Source organism: Carlito syrichta, unplaced genomic scaffold (assembly GCF_000164805.1).
Source record: "Carlito syrichta isolate Samal-C Ts95f unplaced genomic scaffold, Tarsius_syrichta-2.0.1 Scaffold68780, whole genome shotgun sequence".
Lineage (NCBI taxonomy): Eukaryota > Metazoa > Chordata > Mammalia > Primates > Tarsiidae > Carlito > Carlito syrichta.
Genome location: NW_007012876.1, coordinates 125,055 through 147,575, shown reverse-complemented (window position 1 = coordinate 147,575; position 22,521 = coordinate 125,055). Strand labels below are relative to the sequence as shown.

The following is a 22,521-nucleotide window of genomic DNA, read 5'->3' as shown; positions in this document are numbered from 1 at the left end:
AAAAAAGATAGTTTTGTTACTAAGTTAATTCACTTTTGAAATCTTACTTTGCTATATGACAAATGCTAAATTTTCTTGTTAAAATCCAGTTTGCAATAAATTGTTATCCTGTTGACTTTTTTCTCTCTTTCTTTGTCTTTCTTTCTTTCTTTCTTTCTTCTTTCTTTGCTTCTTTCCTTCCTTCTTTTCTTTTTCTTTCTTTCTTGTGTTTTCAGTTAGAGAACATCTATAGCCGTCTATGACATTAAGAATAATTATCCTTGAGAAACAATGAATACAATAGGCTAAGTGAAAATAATAAAGAAATTACTATATGGAATCTTTAATTATGTAAATAGTTTAATTTCTTGACCAATATTCAGACACCATTAGCTGTGACCACTGCAACTGAGAAATCAACATGAGAGGCTTTTATTTATTTTATTTATTTTTTATTGAAAATCTCAATGTTCAAAGTAACAAAAAAGACAACAACATAATCTAAATATTCGCCATATTGAAAATGAGCCACAGGTTTTTGAATAGTCCTTAGATGAAAAGGGTAGCCACAGACACCTGGCTGCTGAAGCTTTTGGTGCCCACATTGAGGGATGTATCCTCCTTTACAAAGGTGGCCACCTGTGGAAGTGAATCCTTAAATAACTGCACTAATGACCATATGGCATGGTTTAATCAAAGACTGTTCAGAGAAATTGGAATAGAAATTCATAGAGAAACAAACAGGGAATGATACCTGATGATTGAAAGTCAATCCAGGAGGAATAATTATTCATGGTTATAACATCTATTTCAGTAACAAACTGTCCCACTAGTGATGCATACTTATTTGTTCGTGAAGTTACAAAAAAGTTCCCAGATAAAGTGCTTTTTCAGTTGCTAGATCTAAAAAAGAAAGATTAGCCTTTAAGAAAAATATGTTTGCTGTTAAAACTCAAGGTTTATTTTTAGGTCAAATGAATTGGATTTTTTGCTGATGCTTTTCTTCCAACATAATGGCAACAGTGAAGAAAAGTTAAATCATCATGTTAGTAGGTCCAAGGACTTTGCCTCAGTGATGCAGATAACTGTTCTTAGAAAAAGTATAAAAGAAGTCTGTACAGAAAAAAAAGTGTCAAAAATGAAACATCTTATGACACCAAAAGAGTTTAGCTTCCTTTGCATAATTCCAACACAAAATGAGCTAAATCAAGGAAATTTAGAATCTCCTATAGTTCTGTCATTTTGTGTTTACATAATCCATTAAAAGTCCAAGATTGCAAAATGTCAGCATTTCACTTGTCATTCTAAAGAAAGTAAAATTTAAATTCCTTAAGATAGATTTTTTAAAAACTAACTGATTTTTTTCTCTTTATAGTCACACTGGAAGTGAATGAGAATTGTAAACCACAAATATCTAAAGTTTTTATTTATTTATTTTAAGTTGAGTCTCACTTCGTCGCCCAGGCTGGAGGGCAGTGGCACGCTCACGGCCACTCCACTGTCAACCTGCTGGGCTCCGGCGATCTTTCTGCCTCAGCCTTCCAAGTAGCTGAACTACAGGCACATGCTACCATGCCAGGCTAATTTTTTATTTATTGTAGAGATGAGGTCTCGTCAATTTGCCCAGGTTGTTCTCAAGCCCGTGGACTTAGGCAATCCCCTCACCTCAGCCTCCCAAAGTGTTGGGATTACAGGTTTGAGCCACTGTAGCCGGCCAAGTTTTTATTTTTAATCTGAAATGTGTATAATGTATCATGACTGATTCTTAGATTAGAATCATTATCTTTAATAAGCCTCACATTGAATACAAAATACATAAATATACTGGGGAAAATATTAAATTTTTGAGACAAGGAAAAAATTGTGTTAAAAGAAAATGTATTTTACATAAAAACACCTAAGTTGCATGACCATGTTTCAACTTGGAAACTCACTCATTGCTTAGGCCATACCCTAATTCTATTTAGCCTATTTCTGATTTTCTTTCAGAAAAAGAAACAAGAAAATCACTATACTCAAGAATCTGGGAATGCCTTTATGATGGACTCATAGGCAGGCGGGGGCGGTGTTGAAAGACCCATTCGAAGACTGTTACTGGACCAGTGGAAATCAGGACGGCTCAGACTGTGGGAAGTGTTGATGGTGGGAGAAGTATTGGAAGAAGGGAGAGTCACCAGCTGACTGTCAGTTTCCACTGGAAGTGGAGGACATTGCAGAAAGGGATGGAAAGTAGAAGCCCGGAAGCTTGATTTTCTTGGAAAGGAATTTGCTTGTTCTAGGGAAGCTTGTCGCTGGAAAGTGAGACTGGCCAGACTGAGGTTGCTTCGACGTTCACAGCCACTGTGGCGGTAAAATCCAGTTCTGCTGAGGCCATGGTTGTAAGAAGATCTAGATCTCCTGCTTGAACTCCATTGTGAGATGGGAGCACTGGCTCTTCTTCTTCGAGACAAACAAACGAACAGAGCCCAAATAAATCCTCCAATTACCAGCCCAATTGCCATGGATACAGTGAAGGACATTATAAGGTCCTCTGAAACAAAGAAAACAAATTGCTAAATCGATTTTTAAATAGGCATTCAATAAAAACAAGGGTCAGGGTAAAAACCGAAACCATGGAATACATGATTAATTTAAACATACTTTGAATTTGGGAAATGGAAGATGAAGGTAGGTGAATATAAATGAACAGGAGCTGATAATGCTTTCACTTATTCAAGTAGAAGGATATAAAATAACATTTTTAGCTGTAGCATTTTGGATTGATTATTCTATTTTATCATCTTTAAGAAATAAGAGATAAAAATAGTCTCACTGATGTCACACTTTAGCGCATAAATTTTTATAGAGCTGAAAATATAGTCCAAAGATTATTTTCTTTTGAGTTATGGTAGTAACCAATGTGCCAGGATGATAAAGAATTCCTTGTCACTTTGACTTTGCCTTTTCCTTTGTCTGCTTTCATCACTCCCGTTGATTTCTCCCACCTGCAGGCCTCATAATGCCTCACTTCCTGTGCTCATTCTGAGCTAGGAAGTGCTGAGATAGAACCATCTGGCAAACTGACTGATTTATGCCATTTTTCCTGAACTCTCAGACAGTCGCCTATATCTCTGACTCCTTGATGATCTGACCTGTCCAGATTACTGGACTCTTTTTTGTTGTTGTTCCACACATTCCAGCTCACGCTGCTATCATGCCCTTGCTGTGATAATGAAATTCCTGTCCCCTGAACATCCACAGAGTCACTGCTACAGTATCCTCTAAGTCATAGTACTTGTATTTGTTCAGATTTCCTGTTCTGGGGGGAGAAATACCTTCCCCAAATGGAAATACTACCTTACTGCCTCTTGTAAACTAAAAACATGTTTTTGAATGAAACTGGGTAGCTGATCTTCTGCTTTGCATGGAAAAACCTTGACTATTAGAAAACCCCTTCAGCCTCACCATCTTCCTAACTTCTTGTCCCTTCTCCACATGATCTAATCCACAAGTCATGTTGGTTTTCTTACTGTCCCAAAGCCTGTCATTCTCTCTAAAACTCTGTGCCTTTCCACATATTTTTCCTTCTATCTGAATTCAATGTTTTAATCTTCTCTCTGGAACACTCATTCTTCAAGAACTACTTCAAGTATCACATCTTCAATAGAGACTCTTGCATTTCCTAGATAAAATGAGTGACTGCTAAGTAGAAAGGCAAGCTATCTTATCTAATTGCTTGTTTATTGATTCTGTATTGAGAGAGCCATAGACTGGAAATTAGCTGATTAGGGCTATGAGATTGGCAGGGAGGTTAAGGGAATGCTGTTCCTCTCATCAAGAGGTAGAGTTTATTTCCCCACACCTTAAATCTGGGCTGACTTCATGACTTCCTTTGATCAATAGGATGCAATGAAATTGAAGTTGTTCAAGTTCAAACTAAAGCTGCAAGAGGCTTTCTGCTTCCACCCTTGCTGCTCTTGGGTGACTCACCATTGTCAGCATATAAATAAGGCCAGGCAAGCCTGCTGGGTGAGGAGAGAAACATAGCCCAGATACCTCTATTACCTTGACCAAGAGCCCGCTTACCACGATATGTGAATGGCATCATCCTAGATCATTCCTATGCTAGGCAACCCTCCAACTGACTGTAACACATGAGCAAACTTCAGCAGAAAATCCATCAAGCTGATCTCATCTCAAATTGCCAACCCATGGAATCGTGAACTAAGTAAATGAGTTATTTTAAGCCACTATGTTTTGGAGTGGATTGTTACACAGTAAAGAGTTACTGATACTGGATTCTAAACTCAGCTCTGTCCCTCACATGTTTTATGATTTTTAGAGAATTTCTTTATTCTCACTGATTTCATTATTTTTTAATGAGAGTTAGATTTTACAATGACCAAAGTTCTTTCCAACATATTGTTATTATCAATGAAAATATATGGAATATTTAGGATGCAGAAATAATAAAATAAAGCAATATTAATAAATGCATGAGGCTAATCATTGCTACCTAATTATGGGATATATTTTAGTGTCCTTCTACCATATATTGTTACATTTATCTCCTGTGGAAAAGCTATATTTGTTGTGTCCACAATTATCTTCATAAATACTTATATTCCCTAAATCAATAGTTGTACACGAAGGTCCCAGGCACCATTTTTAGTGTATTATATCACTTAATTCTCAAACAACTCCCTAAAGGAAATGCTATTGTTATCCCCATTTAATAGTTGCAGCTACTGAGAGAGATAAGTAACAAGCACATAGTCACACATCTGGTGAAGGTCAAGTGAAGATCTGAGTCCAAGGAGTTAGTAGCTAAATTGCTTATTTTTTTTCTTAGATGTGAGGTAAGAAAGTACTAATTTAAAGTGAAAATGAGGAACATAAAACACATAAAAATTGTATCAACTTAATGCCAGAGTATTCTGTAGCCTGTAATGAATAGAAATGCTTGGGGAAATGGTGGTTAAATAATATTGTATGTATGTTCTACAGATACATTTTCCTGTCTCAGTAATCTCCCATGGAGAATTTTCAATATCAGCAACTTCAGCTATGATTCATCTAAAATAAAATCTTAAAAATATCTTGGTTTAAATTCCTCATTTTATAGATATTAAACAGAATCTAAAGTTTATGTGGCAAAACTAACACTTGACTTATTTAAATAATGATTGACAACAATCGTTGGTCAGAGGACTATTGTTTACACTCATGTATGATATAAAATGAGAAGACAAACATTCAAGTTTACAAAGTATATGCCCTTGCTTTTGCTATTAAATCCACTTAATCATTACAAGAGTCTGACCAAAGACTAAATATCTCAGGAAATAAGCAGGTATTACAGATAAAATTTAAAAGAGATATTTATTTTGTTTTAGCAAACTAAAGTTAAAATCAAATCTGAAAGGAGAAAATAGATTCAGTTACCCAATAAAAGCATTTGAAGGATCCAGGGGTTCTTATCCATGGTCATAGTATATGCCCTTTGAATCTCTTAAATACAGTTTCTTCTGACAAATAAGATATTTCTTATTTAAATTTTACTTGTAGAGAAATGATAGCAAGGAAAATATTCAAGAAGGAAATTAGGAATTATTTAAATATGTAATAAAGGAAAAATAATTTGTTATCTATTAAAGTGATTGTATCAGGCACGGTGGCTCACACCTATAATCCCAACACTTTGGGAGGCAGATGCAAGAGATTTGCCTAAGACCAGGGGATTGAGACCAACCTGAGCAACAGAGAGAAACTCCAACTCTAAATAAATAAATAATAAAAAAGATATTAAAGTGATTGAGGAAATTAGCAAAGACAACAAAAATACATGGAATGAGAAATATATTTTTATATTGTTGTTGATGATTGTTTTATTTCCAAAAATATATTTCTGATGTAAGAAAAGTAGAGTAATACCCAAACTCCAATGGACAAGTTATTAAAGAATATGTTGGGCCATTGCAATCTCCTTAAACAAAAAATTTCAGTTATTGTGTAAGAGACAGAGTCTCACTTTGTCACTCAGGCTGGAGTACAATGGCTCGATTATAGCTCACTGTGACCTCCAACTTCTGAGCTCAAGTAATCCTCCTGCCTCAGTTTTCCAAGTACCTGGGACTACAGCCACGCACTACCACACCTCCCTAATTTTTTGATTATTGACAGAAAGGAGGTCTCGCTGTGTTGCTCAGGCTGGTCTTGAGCTTTTGGGCTCAAGCAATCCTTCCGCCTTGGTCTCCCAAAGTGCTGGAATTGAAGGCATGAGCCACAGTGCCCAGTCTCCTTTTGAAGGCAAAAAAAACAACAACAACAAAAAAAACCCCAAACTCTAACATTGGTAAGACGTGTCATATAAATTAGATACTGTTATCCTAATTTGCAATATGTATTTACACAACTGGCAAGTGAATGGTAAATAGCAAGCCCTCAACAAATGCTAGCTGTTACCTACTAATAGTTGTGTAACTTAGCCCCAGTCATTTAAAGCACTTTAATCTAATAATAACAGCTACTATAGTGCCTTCCAATTCTAAGAGTCTAACACTGAAGATGGTTTTCAGTAAATATCAATACCTCAAATTCCATTCACTGGTATTAAAATTTAGTAGAGGTCACCATCTAGTGGCTTTGAGTTGAATCATCCCAACATCTGAAAGTGATTTTATTTGTGACAACAGAATGGAACATTGATTAAAACATTCAAAAACCTTTTGGATTTGTAAGAATTGTAAGTTCAACTTTTACCAAAGCAAGCCATGGAGTTCTGGCTATCTTAAAGTGTATAAGAGGATGGTTCAGGCAATAGGAAGACTTCTGGCAAACAGATTTTTAGGGAGAATAATATTTAGGGTACAGAAGTTTGATTAACTACAATAATTTAAGGAATTCAACTTCTCACTGTTGACTCTCGTACTTCACTGAACTGTGGAACCACATCTCCTCATCTCTGACCTGGAATGTGAATAGCTTCTAACTGGTCTTCCTGCTTCTACATTTGCCACCTTCCTCGTCCCAGTTATGTTCTCAATAAGCCAGAATGAACCTTTTATCATTCATATCATTCTTCTCTTCTATGTTCTCTACTTGTCACAGAGCAAAACCAAACTCCTAAAAATGGCCTAAAAGGCCCTACTTGATAGGCACAGATATTAAAATAACTATGAATTAATAGGTTAACAAAAATGAAACAAGTTAAAAATTTTTAAGAGGTTAAGAATTTATAAAAAATATCTGATAAAAATTAGAAAATATTTTAGCTGAATTCTATTAAAATGTGAAATATCAAAACATACAAGATATGCTTAAAACCACATTTAGAAGAAAATTTATAGCTTTAGAGGCATACATTTAAAAATAAGAAAGGCTAGCCGGGCTCGGTGTCTCAGCCTGTAATCCCGCGCCTTTGGGAGGCTGAGGTGAGTGGATTGCCTGAGCCCGCGGGTTCGAGACCCGCCTGGGCAGCGAGACCTCATCTCTACAATAAATCAAAAAATCAGCCGGGCGTGGTAGCGCGCGCCTGTAATTCCAGCTACTTGGAAGGCTGAGGCGGAAGGATCGCCAGAGCCCAGCAGGTCGAGGTTGCGGTGGCCGGGAGCGGCCACTGCACTCCAGTCTGGGCGACAGAGTGAGACTCCAACTCAAAAAAAGAGAAAGGCTAAAACAACCAATGATTTTAGCTTCTATATTTTAAAAAAGTTAACAAAAGGCCACTAGATGAAGCATAAGTAAAGTAAAATACAGTAAGAAACAGCAGAACTTAGTAAAATATGGGGGGAAATCACAAAGAAAAAAGACAGAGAGAGAGAGAGAGAGAGAAAGAGCGAGAATTATCAAAGCCAAATGTGATTTCCATGAAACAAAAATTCTAATACTAGGAATGACCAAAATGAAAGAGAGAGAGAGAGAGAGACAAAGAAAGAAAGGTGGGGAGAATAGAGAGAATAACCAAAACCAAAAATAAGAACGGCAACATTAGAACAGATGAAATGGGCAATAAAAACATATGAAGATAGGATTCCAAATAAGCTTTCAAGATTTGACTTTTTCAGGTATAATGACCATAAGCAATGAAAACAATATAAGTAAAAAAAACTTCTACCTAAAGGTTTTGAAGAATGACCAAATGCATACAACTATTAGAGAGGAGTTGATGCTTGGAAGAAAAGAAGAGCAAGTACTAAGCTAGTTCCTATTTTTTTCAAACCTTAAACTGGGTGCAGCTTCCAGATTGAATTATGCAGGTAAAGCTACAATTGAACACCTGCAGTATTCCTGATCTTGAGAAACAGAGGAGAAAAACTGTGGCAACCAGACACGCTAGAATATGAGAGGGAAATCCTGGAAAGAGAAAGCCAGAGAGGAGAATCCCCAGATTTTATTTATAAACTTTCCATATATCTATGATTGATTCCTGAATCACACATACAACAGGACATAGTCTAAACAGCACAGCTAGAGAAAAACAAAACAAAACAAAAACTACATAAATTAAGACTGACCTGCCACTCAAGAGACAGGTTTTATAGGGTTTTTTTATTTGTAGTTCCACAAGGTTATTTGCCAGTAAAAATAAACTAGGGAGAATAAAAACAAAACACAACACTCTTCATGGTAATAAAGCAGAATCCACTCAAAATGTCCTGGGTACAATATAAAATTATTTGAGATATATTGAAACAGGAAAATGTGACCCATTTTTAAGAGAAAAGGCAACTAATCATAACAAGCTTTAAGATGATCCAGATGTTAGAATTAGCAGGCAAAAACTTTAAAGCAACTCATATATTTATGTTCAATAATTTAAAGTAAAATGCTCATAATGAATAAAAATGGTAGAAAATTTGAACAAATAAATAGAAACTATAAAAAATAATAAAGTATGTATTCTGGAATTTTAAATCAGAACTAAAAAAATTAACTCCATGAACTTAACAGTGAAATTAAGATGACAGAGAAAAGAATCAGCAAACTTAAAGATATTTTAATCAAAATTATCCAATTTGAAGAACAGGCCTTTGGGACTTATAGAACAAAATAAAAATATTTAACATATATGTGATTTTAGTGCCAGAAACATAGGAAAGAGAACAGAGCTTAAAAAAAATTGAATAAATAATGCTGAAATTTTTCAGAAGTTGTGAAAGAAATTAATTTGTAGATTGAGTCCTGGTAACACCCGGCAGAAAATATGTAAAGAATCATCCAAATCATAGTCAAAAGCTGAAGATCCAAGGCAAAAAAATCTTGAACACAGCCAAATTAACATAATAATCATGATAATATATTACACTTTAAAAAACAATTATTGGAATAACTACTCACTTCTGACAAGAAGCAATATTTTATAGTGACTAATAAGCAGTCAACAAAAAATTCTACATACAGCAAAAAATGTTTTTTAAGAATAATGACAAAATAATTTTTCAAGTGAAAGAAAATTCAAATTCATCGCCAGCACATATATATTTACATGTATATATAAATGTAAACTAGACTCTATAAAAATTTTAAAATCTGCTTAACAAAACACTCTTAAAAAAATAAATAGGCATGACATAGACAGCTAGGAAATATTTCCAAACATGTATCTGACAGTAAACTGATAACCAGGATATATAAAAGACTTTTCCACTCAAAGAAAAGACAAAAATAAATAAATAAAAATGGGTTAAAGATTTGAACATACACTTCTCAAAAACACATACAGTCTCCAGCTTATGAAGGTCTGACTTAGTGATTTTTCGATTTACAATGAGTGTATCAGGAAGTAAGTCCATTGTAAGTTGAGAAGCATCTAGACTTACCATGGCTTGACTATTTTTTTTTTGACTTTATGATGGGTTTGTTAAGATATTAAATACACTTTTGACTTACAATATTTTTATTTATGATGGGTTTATCAGAACATAGCCCCATCATAAGTTGAGGAGCATTTCTATTCAAAGGCGATAAGCACAAAAGAAAACAGTCGACTTCAGGAATCAGCAAACGTTTTTCTATAAAGTTTTCTATAAGGTTTTAGGCAGCATAAGTAGGCTTTTCAGGTCATACATTCTCTATCAAAACTAGACTCTCGCCAAAGCAGTCATAAACATGTAAATTAAGTTTCCAGAAAAACCTTATTTATAAAAACATGACCGGGGGCTATAGTTTACTAACTGCTTTTCAACATCATTAGCCATCAAGGTAAAATCATAACAAGATACAACCAAATACAGACAACAAAGGCTAAAATTAAAAGGGCTGATAATTTAAAAACAATAACAACAACAAAAAGAAGGGAAATGTGTGCAGCAACTGGAACCCTCACTTTGTTGAAGGAATGTTAAATTGTACAACCACTTTAGAAAAAAAATGCCTAGTAGTTTCTTGTAAAATTGAACAACCCTGTGATCCAGCATTTCCAATTCTAGAAAGTGACCCAGGAAAAGTGAAAACACATATACACAAAAAATAGTTTTACAAGTATACCCACTAACAGCCAAAACTGCAATCAGCCAATGTGTCCGTAGATATGAAAAATGATAAATAACTTGTAATATATAAGGAATACTACTCAGCAATAAAAAGAACAAACTAGTAACACACAACATGAATAGAATAGAAATTTTAAATGTTATGTGAAAGAAAGAGGCCGAATACAAAGAAGTAAACACTATGAATTCATTTACAGGAAGGTCTAGAACAGGTAAAACCAATATGTTCCAGAAATAGAAGAGTGGTTTCCTCTGGGGATGGTATAGACAAAGATTACTGGGAAGGGGTATTAGGAAACTTGTTGGGTTGAGGATTATGTTCTGTATCTTGATAGGAGTTTGGGTCACTCAAAGGTGAATGTATTTGCCAAAATTCAGCAAATATTCTGTTATGAGGTGTGCACTTTAATTTCATTCATTTTATACATTTCATTGTATATAAAATTTTTTTTGAGTTGGAGTCTCACTCTGTCGCCCAGGTTGGAGTGCAGGCTCATGCGATCCTTCCACTTCAGCTTTCCAAGTAGCTGGAACTACAGGCACACGCCAACACACCTGGCTAATTTTTGATTTATTGTGGAGATAAGGTCTCACCAAGTTGCCCAGGCTGGTTTTGAACCCATGGGCTCAGGCAAACCTCTCACCTCGGCCTCCCAAAGTGCTGGGATTATAGGTGTGAGCCATCACGCCCAGTCTGTAAATTTGACTTTATAAGAAAAAAACTGTAAAGAATATTAAATTCCTGTTAATGATATGCATATGAAGTAATTCGAGAGATGTGAATTGATGTGTTCAATGAATAGGTTGATAAATGAAATAAATATTATGAAAATATTAACAATAAAATTTTGATGATAGGTTTATGGATGTTAACTATATAATTTTTCAAATGTTTCTGTATGCTTAAACATTTTCTTAGCTGGGCTCGGTGGCTCAGCCTGTAATCCCGTGCCTTTGGGAGGCTGAGGTGAGTGGATTGCCTGATCCCGCGGGTTCGAGACCCGCCTGGGCAGTGAGACTTCATCTCTACAATAAAAAAAAAAAAAAATTAACTGGGCGTGGTAGTGCGCGCCTGTAATTCCGGCTACTTGGAAGGCTGAGGCGGAAGGATCACCGGAGCCCAGCAGGCCGAGGCTGCGGTGACCGGGAGTGGCCACTGCACTCCAGTCTGGGCGACAGAGTGAGACTCCAACTCAAAAAAAAAAAAAAAAAAAAAAATTTCTTAATAAATTGTTGAAAAAGTACATAAGATACTTGCAGAAAGACTGTTAGCAAGGATGCATAGAAAAAGAAAGTCAGAACCTCACTTTAAATTACTAAGTGAATTGTTAAATATACAGAATAAATAATAGTTTAGAAATGAACATTTTTCACTGCAATAGTTAGATATTTTGAGAGGGAAAAGGGTGTTTGGGGGTTTTTTAAGTTTCAAAATGCTGAGCCTAAATTTTTATTAGAATGGTGGGAAGAATAAACCATGGTCAATCACTATGAACAGTCTAAAGAAGAGGAGTTTTGGAGAGACAAGGAGAAAAGCTCTATAGTGTATGACTGGTAATGATTTTGGAGAAAGATACTATCACTCTGTCCCTCTCTGATGAGCAACAGATGGATTTAGAGGATCCCAGAGAAACTGGTATTCATTCCCAACTTCCTGGGGAAGACAACAGATGGGAAAGATGACAAGCCCTTCTGAGAAACCCCAGGTGTCTCAAGGGCAGAACAGGACATGAGGTGTGGGGCAAGGGATGTAGTGTTAGTACATCCAGGCTAAGGACACCCGATGTAGTCCAACTTCCTGAGGCTCCTGCCCCTCTAGAGCTATGGGACAACATTCAAAACTGTTCCATGTCATTGAGGCAGATGGAAAAGTATCAGAACAAGGCCCAGTAGACCACAGGTACTTACAGAAAGAAGCAGCATGCTGTTAGCTAATGTTACACAGATCTATGAACCAGATTTCATAGTAAGAGACTTCAGCAGTAGAGATAGCAGGAGACAGGACAAAGCTCCGAAAGCAAATGAGAAACACAAGTCAGTAGATGTCACTAGAGGCCAGAATTTGATCAAGCACCAAAGGATGTCTCCCTCCAATTCTCGTAATAGAATATAATACCCACACTCTTTTCAACCTTAAAGAAATTTCCTAGGAAGGAGGAATGTGGAAAGACTTAAAGTCACTAAATTGCAAGTGATTGGGTTAAATTAAGTCAAACTTTTACACTGACATTCAAAATCTTACAGAAAGTCGCCTCCAACCTTCCATTCCAGCTATGTCCCTGTAACTTCCATATGCAAACTTTCTAGTCAGGCTAGTGCCTTCACAAATATGCCTGGATGTTTTTTCCTTCCATATATTTGCTGATAATATTTATTCTGAGCTTTTTGAAATCTTGAATGTTTATGCCACTGACTCCTAACACGTTGCCTAATATGGTCAATCAGTGCTTCTGAGTGAGCTAATGAATTGAATGAGAATGAGTTATTGTGAAGAAATGATTGACTAGAATGTTCTTAGAATTATCTCCCTGCCTGAAACGTATCTGACTTTCTAAGAACAGATAGCACTCCATTTTTTTCTGAGAAGAATTTGGGGATCATTTCAGCCATGTATCTATAATTTCTCATAACATACTGTCAATCATTGCTATTTTATCATGTGTTATATTATTCCATCGCTATATGGGCTTGTACTTATACGTATGTGTGGACACATAATCACTTCCAAGAGTATAATCTTCTTTAGACAGACTTTGTGTTCGAGATGAGAATTATATTAGATGAATAAATGACAGCCCTTGCAACAATATCTTCTCCCAATTTTTCACTACATTAGCCAAAAGGAAAATAAAAATGCAAAGTAAGATGGCAGAAAAAGCCAAAAATATGTCTTCTGTAGAACGCTCTAGTATAAGAAAATAACTGAGCTCAATATTTGTCTCCTATTTCCTTAGAGCAAGGCATAGCATATTTTCACGGGCTTTGTTTCCTGTTGCATTTATGGGTAAGGAAAAGAAGTGCATTAAAGATAGGAAAGATGGGAAGTGTAAGGTGGTGATCTATATCTGTACTGTCATCTCAGGTCCACTTTGCTGCCAGCACTCCCACTAATTATCTTAACTCTGACACACATTTAGTAAGTTTTAGTGCGTGATAACTGTGAACATGTAAGCTATCATTATTGGTAAAATCCAATATTCTTATCTTATTTTTTAGCACTTGTTAAAGTAAACCAGGAAAGTCATATTTGGAAAACAATTTTTGCATACCTTAATAGTGGTAAGCCTGATCAATTTATGTGATTTAATGTATAAGTTTTGCTTTTCTAACCTATTCTTTCTTTATTCCAAATTCAAAATGCCAAGCTGACAACCAATTTTGTAAGTCATAATAGTGCATTACACTGTACTGTGACAGATTCTGAAAGTAACATTTTTGGGGAGTCTGTGTTCAAAACACATCAATTTAGATATAAAAAAGAAATGAAAATAAAAATGATTGATCTGTTTCAGGAAATGTTAACATTTTATTTATTTATATTTGTATTCACATTTTACACTTAATATTTTACCTCAGAAGCAATATTGCAATCTTTCATGCATTTTTTCCAAATCATCAAAGACATCTGTGCTCCATATTTGAATGAGTTAATTCCCTTTGTGCAAATTTCTGTGATGGTAGACAAGTGGGCCAGATCGCAGAAAACAGTCAGTCACTGCTGCTCACTGTTGACATGAAAATACCCCCAAACCCTGCCTTGAATCACAACAGAAAGTCTGAAGTAGTTTTCTGAGAGTATTAAAAACTTGTTCTGAATGTATAAGCAGGAATATAGATCTCTTTATGAGAGTCATTTTCTCCATTAAAGATTTTTTTCTGGATTTAGCTCAGATTTCCCCTTTACTTTTAAAATATCTCTGAACCCAAGGGTATATATCAACTTTTCATTTTAGTCCTTCTTCCTTGTACCTCTACCTCGGAACATCTGGTCGTTTGGACCTCAGTACAGTCCTGCTCCCCTCATTCAGCATCAGGGAACACTAGACTATTAGCTGTGACTAGAATCAACCAAAAAATACTTTTATACTGTTCCTTTTTGCTCCTGTGATAGGTTTCCATTGAATATTACATGTGTTACTAATCTTTTTCTACTATAGTTTTCTCAAATTTCATAATATTATTCCATGTTTTATCAATGTTATCACACTCTAAATTCATTCATTTATCTGTTACCACATTCGAAATTCATTCAAGTACAGATTTGTTATTTAAGTTCACTTTGGAAATTAAAGAGTATAGCCTGACAACGTAAGATAAAATAATAACCACTATAGAAGAAAATGGTTTCATAAGATAAAATATATAATGTATAACTTTAAGATAAATAAAACAATTTTCAACAAAATCCACATTCTATATGCCAAACAGTAATTACCTCTATTTTATGTATCTTATTTTTAGTCTCATTATTTTCTAATTACATTTTGTAACACCAACCAAAATCTATACACCCTGGATTCTTCTTGAATATCTTCATAGTCCTCGTTAAAGACATTTTATATGAATTTATTTCTTGTAATAAACTATAAAAACTTGTTTAAGTAATTAAATACAGTAAACAAAATCTCTCAGATTTCCAATGTTTTAATAAATTATGCAGTATATTTCTTTGCATTCTAATTTTAAATTTAAAACAGTAAGAGAAAATACCTTACCCCAAAAGTTTTCTGGCCACGGACTTGCTAAACTTGTTGTGTTATTAGGCATAATACCCACAAGAAATAGAAGAAAGAGAAGAAGAAAAGAAGAAAACAGTATGTCCAACTACTATGTCTTTGTAGTTCAGCGAGAGAAAAATAATTTTTACAAAACCCCTCATATACTTGTGTTTGCATAAAAGGAAATAAGTGTATCATGTTTCCTGCTTTTATACTCAAATTAGCAACTGTTTTTCTTATCTTGGAATTCCACATGGTTCCTGAGACACAAAACAATGTGCTTCTCGTCATTTCCTCAACTAATTTCCTAGGTTCTCTCCTCTCAGACACCTCCAAAATGCTTTGGGGATAAGAGAGTCTTTTGGTGTTTCTCCATCCCCTACTGATATACACAGGAAGACTCCAAACTCTCAGCTACAGTACTCTGAGTTAAATGTATATAGAATTGAGAAATCGACTCCTTTTCAGTGTTTGAGAATTATGTTTACATAGGAAATGGTGGGAGGACTATTCAGAATTCCATTTCAATTCAAGTACAATTAATTTTACCTAATACCTTTTTTTTCAAATCTCAGCTACTTATTAAAAGTCTTAACATATCTCTGTTTGGTACATCAATTTTGAATAGCTATGTCCTTAATTTATTTCATTAATATCTAAGTGTAATTTATATGTAATTTCTGCTACTCTACTTGATATTTAAATATGAAAAATAGATTCTACACTGAAAGAATCTACTTAAAATCAAGTGGGTAAAACATAAGTTCAAACATTTTCATTACAACAGGATATTAAATGCTATAACGAGATAAAATCATCACAAAAATTTGTTTTTCAACAATGTCAGAGCCAATATAGGAAAGAGTTATATGAAATTTGTGGGAGAAACAGGTTAGTTAAAATTTCAAGAGTTTGTCTGGAAGCTATACTGGTATAGTCAGGATCCTTTGAGCCTTGGGGAGCCATCGGAACTGTGAATTGTGAATAACAGTGCCAAACTGCACTTAATAACTGCACTAAACTGCATTCCACGATCTGACTTCCTCAGTCTTTGTGTAACTCTAGCATGAACTCTTGCATAACTCTTGCATTAATCCCAGTAGTCATTAGAATATAATTTAGTGTGCAGCAGTAATCATCTGTGAAGTGTGTAATATATTTGTAAGTGGGACTAGGAAATTTAAAAAAAATTATCGTGACATTTGCTTCATATATTTTGTAATCTTAATTCTTCAAAAATGAGTTTTTTCTGCTTTTTCAATTTTTATGGATTTAACTATAAATTTATTGGAAATTAAAATATAGATAATCTAAAATAATAATAGAACTTCATAGAAATTTAGAGAATTCACTGAGCAAGTATGAAGACATGCATCTATAATATTCTTGCTAAGGTTTATTTTCAAATAATCTAGTAAAAATACTTATAATATCACTTTAAAAGGTCAAAAAGGCTGATGTTTCAACAGTTACCTTTATTTTTAATAGTTAGCAACATTTGTAAAAATTGAAAAGTAAAAGGACATGTTACTTTTTAAAAAAAAGATGGGTGAAGTATATTAAAATACTAACCATTGCCATACGCAGTGGCTCACATCTGTAATTCCAATACTTTGGAGGTGAGAGGATTGCCTGAGTCTGCAGGTTCAAGACCAGCCTGGGCAACATGGTGAGACCTTGTCTCTACAATAAATAAAAAAAATTAGCCAGGCATGGTGGTGCGCACCTGTAGTTCCAGCTACTTGGAAGGTTGAAGAGGAAGGATCGTCTGAGCCCAGCAGGTCGAAGCAGAGTGGTTGTGAGCGTGCCACTGCCCTACAGCCTGGGTGACAGAGTAAGACCCTGACTCAAAATAAATAAATAAATAAATAATACTAACCTCTTTACATTTCTAAAAACATTGAGTGAGATACTTCAATTACTATATGTATTCTTAAATACACGTATTATATTATTAAAGGCTACCTGATTTCAATAAATCCTAATTTCAAAGATATGTATAACTTCATAAAGAGCTATAGAGACTGCAGTTTCCCTAAAACAACAAACCAAAATGAGTGGAATCAATAACTGACTTTGTCTCAGCTGTCTTTTGTGCAGAAACAGAGCTCATTCCATTTTAGGGCAGGGATACAAGCTGAGACTTCCTTTCATTGTTTTATGTTTAGCTATCTAGATTTTTGCCCAGTAAGTTTTCATTTGTGCAGATGGTCAGAACCCAGTTAAAACCCCGAAGAAAATTTATTTTTCACCAATTTATGACCTAAGAATATTTATCTCTTTTGTTAACAGCTTGCCGATAGCATTCACTCTTATCTATGTATTTAATTTTGCTTGGTAAGGATTTGTACTTTTTCCTGGCACAGATCCATATAAGTGAATATTTATGTCTATGTGATATTTGAGTCCCATGACTTGTCCTGACAGAACAGGAAGTTGATTTTTATCTTTATAAAAATGTTAGGTCTGCTTTTTTATTGTACATTATTTCACAAGTTGGGTCTTCAGGTCTGGGTGCCCCAGTGGTAATAAAACACATTTGGAGATTTGTTCTTCCTACAGATATTCATAGGACTTCCTCACCTTCTTCATTTGGGTCTCTGGCCAGACGTCATCTCCTCAAAAGGCACTCACTAACCACCTACTTAAACTACAATCTCTCCCCAGCCTTACACTATTATTTTTTTTCAGAGTAATTCTCACTCCCTAACTTTATGCTATGTATGTGTCTTAGTCTGTTCCACTTGCCATAACAAAATACCCTAAGTAAGTTGCTTTATAAAACAGAAATTTATTTATTGCAATTATAGAGATTGGGAAGTCTAAGATTAAGGCATTGGCAGACTTGTATCTATAGAGTACTTACTTTCTCACAGACAGCTTTTGTCTCACTCTAACCTAACATTGCAGAAGGGCCAATCTTGGTCTGTTTTATAAGAACACTAATCTCATAACCTAGTCACCTCCTGAAGGCCCATACTCTAACACCATCACCTTAGTGAATAAGGATTTCAACATAAGAATTTCAGGGGAACATAAACATTCAGACTATGTCAAAATGCTTTGCTTTTTTGGTTGTGTTTGGTCTCTTCCACTAGAAATAAGTTTTTTGAGGATAGGAACTTTACTGATCTTGCTTGTAAACTGTATCTCCACTGGCTAAAATAGTGCCCGAAGTCCAACAGTCTCTTAATAAATGTATTTTTTTTAAATAAAGTAATGAATAAGCCGGGCTCGGTGGCTCAGCCTGTAATCCCGCACCTTTGGGAGGCTGAGGTGAGTGGATTGCCTGAGCCCGCGGGTTCGAGACCCGTCTGGGCAGCGAGACTTCATCTCTACAATAAATAAAAAATTAGCCGGGCGTGGTAGCGCATGCCTGTAATTCCGGCTACTTGGAAGGCTGAGGCGGAAGGATCGCTGGAGCCCAGCAGGTCGAGGCTGCGATGGCCGGGAGCGGCCACTGCACTCCAGTCTGGGCGACAGAGTGAGACTCCAACTCAAAAAAAAAAAAAAAAAAAAAAAAAAGTAATGAATAATTTAAAGTCTTCTCAAGATGAAAGTATCTTTGACATTTTAAGTAAAGTTAGTAAACAATGTCACTTAACACAAAAACAAAAGTAAAACAACTCTATTCATAGGCATTTTGGTATTTTTAAGTTTTGACTTGTAACTTGACAAAAAGTCAAATGATACAAAAGAACATTATCACATTTACAAGAATGTACACATTTGACTGTGAACTTCATTTTTTTAGATTTATCTTTAAAAATTATAATGGGTTCTGTCTTTGCTAAATTAAGTTGATTCAAACAGTTTCACTAAACTTAGAGTACTCTCAGAACACAGTAGCAAAATTTAAATTTTAAACCTTTTCAAACCAAATTTAAGTCTTTAAAAAGGAGCTCAAAGGATAAATTAAAATGAAAACATAATTATGTGTTTTATTTTCTTTTTTTGTGCACAGGATATGAAAGTTGGTCTTCCTAAACTCATAACTTTCGGGGATGTCAAAATTGAGGAAGACCAAAAATAAGGGTTCAGGCCGTAAATGTGAAAATCTAATTGTTGAATTTTGAAATTTTGCTAGTTGCAGTGGAAAGAAAGATAATTTCCTAAAGCCAATGGAATTATTTTTCTCAATAAATATGTATTTATGAATGTCTGAGTGAAACTATGGTAAGTAATTATCAGATTAGAGGGAGAAGTTGACTCAAGATTAAACAGTGAGAGACAGAGCTAGAGCCACAGAGTCAAAGTGTCAAAGATAGTTTAACAGTGTTTTGGCTGAGTTGTTAGGGTTTTCTGCATATATGGTCATGTTATCAGCAAATAGAAACATTTTTACTCTTCCTTTCTGATCTGGATAATTTTTATTTCTTTTTCTTTTCTAATTTCTCTGGCCAGGACCTCCTGTACTATGTTAAGTAGAAACAGCAAGAGTGCCTTGTTCCTGGTCTTAAAAGAAAAAAAGGAAAAAAAGCTTTAAGTATTTTTCCCACTGATTACAATGTTAGCTCTGGGTTTTCCATATATGTCTTCATCGTCCTGAGGTAAGTTCCTTCTATATCTGTTTTTCTGAGAGTCTTTATCATGAATTGATGTTGAAATTTGTCAAATGTTATTTCTGCATCTATTGAAATAATCATGTGTGGTTTTTGAGTTTCATTCTGTTAATGTGGCATGTCACATTGATTAATCTGCATATGTTGACTCATCCTTGCATCCTGGGGATAAATCTCACTTGATCATGGTGTATAATTATGTAATGTGCCATTGAATTTGACTTGTTGGCATTGTATTGAGGATTTTTTGTATTATCAGAGATATCGGCCAATTTTTCTTTTTGTTGTGTTTTTGTCTGGCTTTGTTATCAGGGTGACATAAAATGAGTTTGGAAGTGTTCCCTTTCTTCTTGTTTGCAAGAGTTTAAGATAATTGTCATTCTTTTTTGAATGTGTAAAATCTGTAAATTTGCAGGATACACAATCAACATACAAAAATCAGTGGTGTTTCTATGCACAAACAATAAACAATGAAAAATCTGGGAAGGAAATAAAGAAAACAATACCATTTACAATAGAATTAAAAATAATTAAATAGTTAAGAATCAACTTAACCAAAGAGGTAAAACATTTGTACAGTGAAAATTATAACACATTGATGAAGGAAATTAAAGAAGACACACGTAAATGAAAACATGTCCCATGGTCATGGATTAGAATAATTAATATTGCTAAAATGTTCATATTAGCTAATCTAAAGATTCAGTGTAATATCTATCAAAATCTCAATGGTATTCTCTACAGGTAGAAAAAATAATCCTAAAATTTGTATGGGACCACAAAAGATCCTGTATAGCCAAAACAATTCTCACCAAGAAGAACAAAGTTGGAGGCATCACACTACCTGATTTCAAAATATGCTACAAAGCAATAGTAATCATAACAGTATGGAATTAGTATTAAAACAGATAAGTAGACCAAAAGACAGCATGGAGAGTCCCCAAATAAATCTAAGCACCTATAGTTAAGTGAACTTTGAAAAGGATGCCGAGAAGACACCATGAAAAAGGGTGGTCTTCAGCAAATGGTTTTGGAGAAACTGTATATCCACTTGCAGAAGAATGATATTGGACCTTCACACCATATACAAAAATCAACTCAAAAGGGATTAAAGACTTAAACCTAAAACCATAAAGCTACCAGAAGAGAACATAGGGAAACGTTTTATAACATTGATCTGGGCAATATAAATATATGAATATATAATATATATAATAATAATAATGTGTATAATATATAGTATAGTATGTATTTGACTGTGACAACAAAAGCAAACATACACAAATGTTATTACATAAAACTAAAAAGCTCCTTCACAGCAAAGAAAACAATCACCAGACTGAAAAATCAACCAACAGAATAGAAAAAAATATTTACAAACTGTATATATGAGAAGGGGTTAATACCCAAAACATATAAAGAAGTAAAACGATTAACAACAACAAAAGGAAACCAGTTAACCACATTAAAAATGGGCAAAGGACCTGCATAGACATATCTCAAAAGAAGACATACAAATGGCCAACAAATATATGAAAAGGTACTCAACATTACTAATTATCAGGGAAATACAGATCAAAGCCACAATGAGATATCAACTCACACCTGTTGGAATGGCTATTCTCAAAAAGACTAAAAATAATAAATGTTGGTAAGGATATGGAGAAGATGGAATCCTTGTAAATGTTGATGTGAAGGTAAGTGTGTGAGGCCTTTATGCAAAACTATATGAAAATTACTTAAAAATTAAAAATAGAACTACCATATGGTCCAGCAATTCTATTACTGGTTATATATTCACCAGAAATGAAATCTGATATCTCAAAGAAGTATCTGCACTCCTATGTTCACTGCAGCATTATGCACAATAGCCAAGATATGGAAACAACCTAAGTGTCCATCGACAGATGAATGGATAATGAAAATATTATATATATATTATATATACAATGCAACATTATTCGGCCTTAAATAAAAGAAGGAAATCTTACCATATGTGACAACATAGATGAACCTTGAAAACATTGTGCTAAGTGAAATAAGCCAGATACCAAAAAGTAAATACTAAATTATCTCACTTATATGTGGAATCTAATATAGTCAAACTCACTGAAGCAGACAGAATGGTGGTCACCAGAGGTTGAAGGGAAGCAGAACTGGGAAGATGTTGGTCAAAGGACACAAAATGTTGGTTATGCCAGATGAATACATTCTCAAGATCTAATGTGTAGCAATGTGGCTATAGTTAACAATATTGTATTGTATACTTGATCGTCACTAAGAGGGTAGATCTAAAGTGTTCTCACAAAAGAAAAAATAAAAATAAAATGGTAGCTGTGCAAAATCTGTTAATTAGGTTGTTTGCAGTGGTCATTTTGTAATGTATATGTATATCAAAACATGTACATCTTTGGTGGGAGCCAGCCTTGGAGGCCCACCTGATTGACAGGGTCCTGGTGGGCCGAAGACCCCGGGCCGCAGAGCGAGCCCAGGAAACTGAGGCCCTTCTGTCTCAAGACATTAGTTCTGCTGAAAAACAATTTGAATCCACCCAATTAGCTCAATCAATCTTTAACAATTAAAATATACACTTAAAAATATACACTTAAAAAAACTTTCTTAAGACATTTTAAGGACTGTATATATAAATATACACTTAAAAAAACTAAATATACACTTTAAAAATATACACTTAAAAAAACTTGCTTAAGACATTTCAAGGACTGTAATTTGGGACATTGAACTGAAAGTATCATTGTCCCAATATACACTTGTCCCAATATACACAAT

The 22,521-nt window shown here is 34.6% G+C and overlaps 1 protein-coding gene across 1 annotated transcript; it reads right to left on the bottom strand.

The window, feature by feature from the left end:
• Nucleotides 1-1,671: 1,671 nt before the first annotated feature.
• Nucleotides 1,672-15,346, bottom strand: MYCT1 (MYC target 1). Its single transcript, XM_008052149.2, is given in 3 exon segments — nt 1,672-2,509; nt 15,167-15,277; nt 15,280-15,346. Coding segments are annotated over 3 exon segments (693 nt in total). The 3' UTR covers nt 1,672-1,994.
• Nucleotides 15,347-22,521: the final 7,175 nt, after the last annotated feature.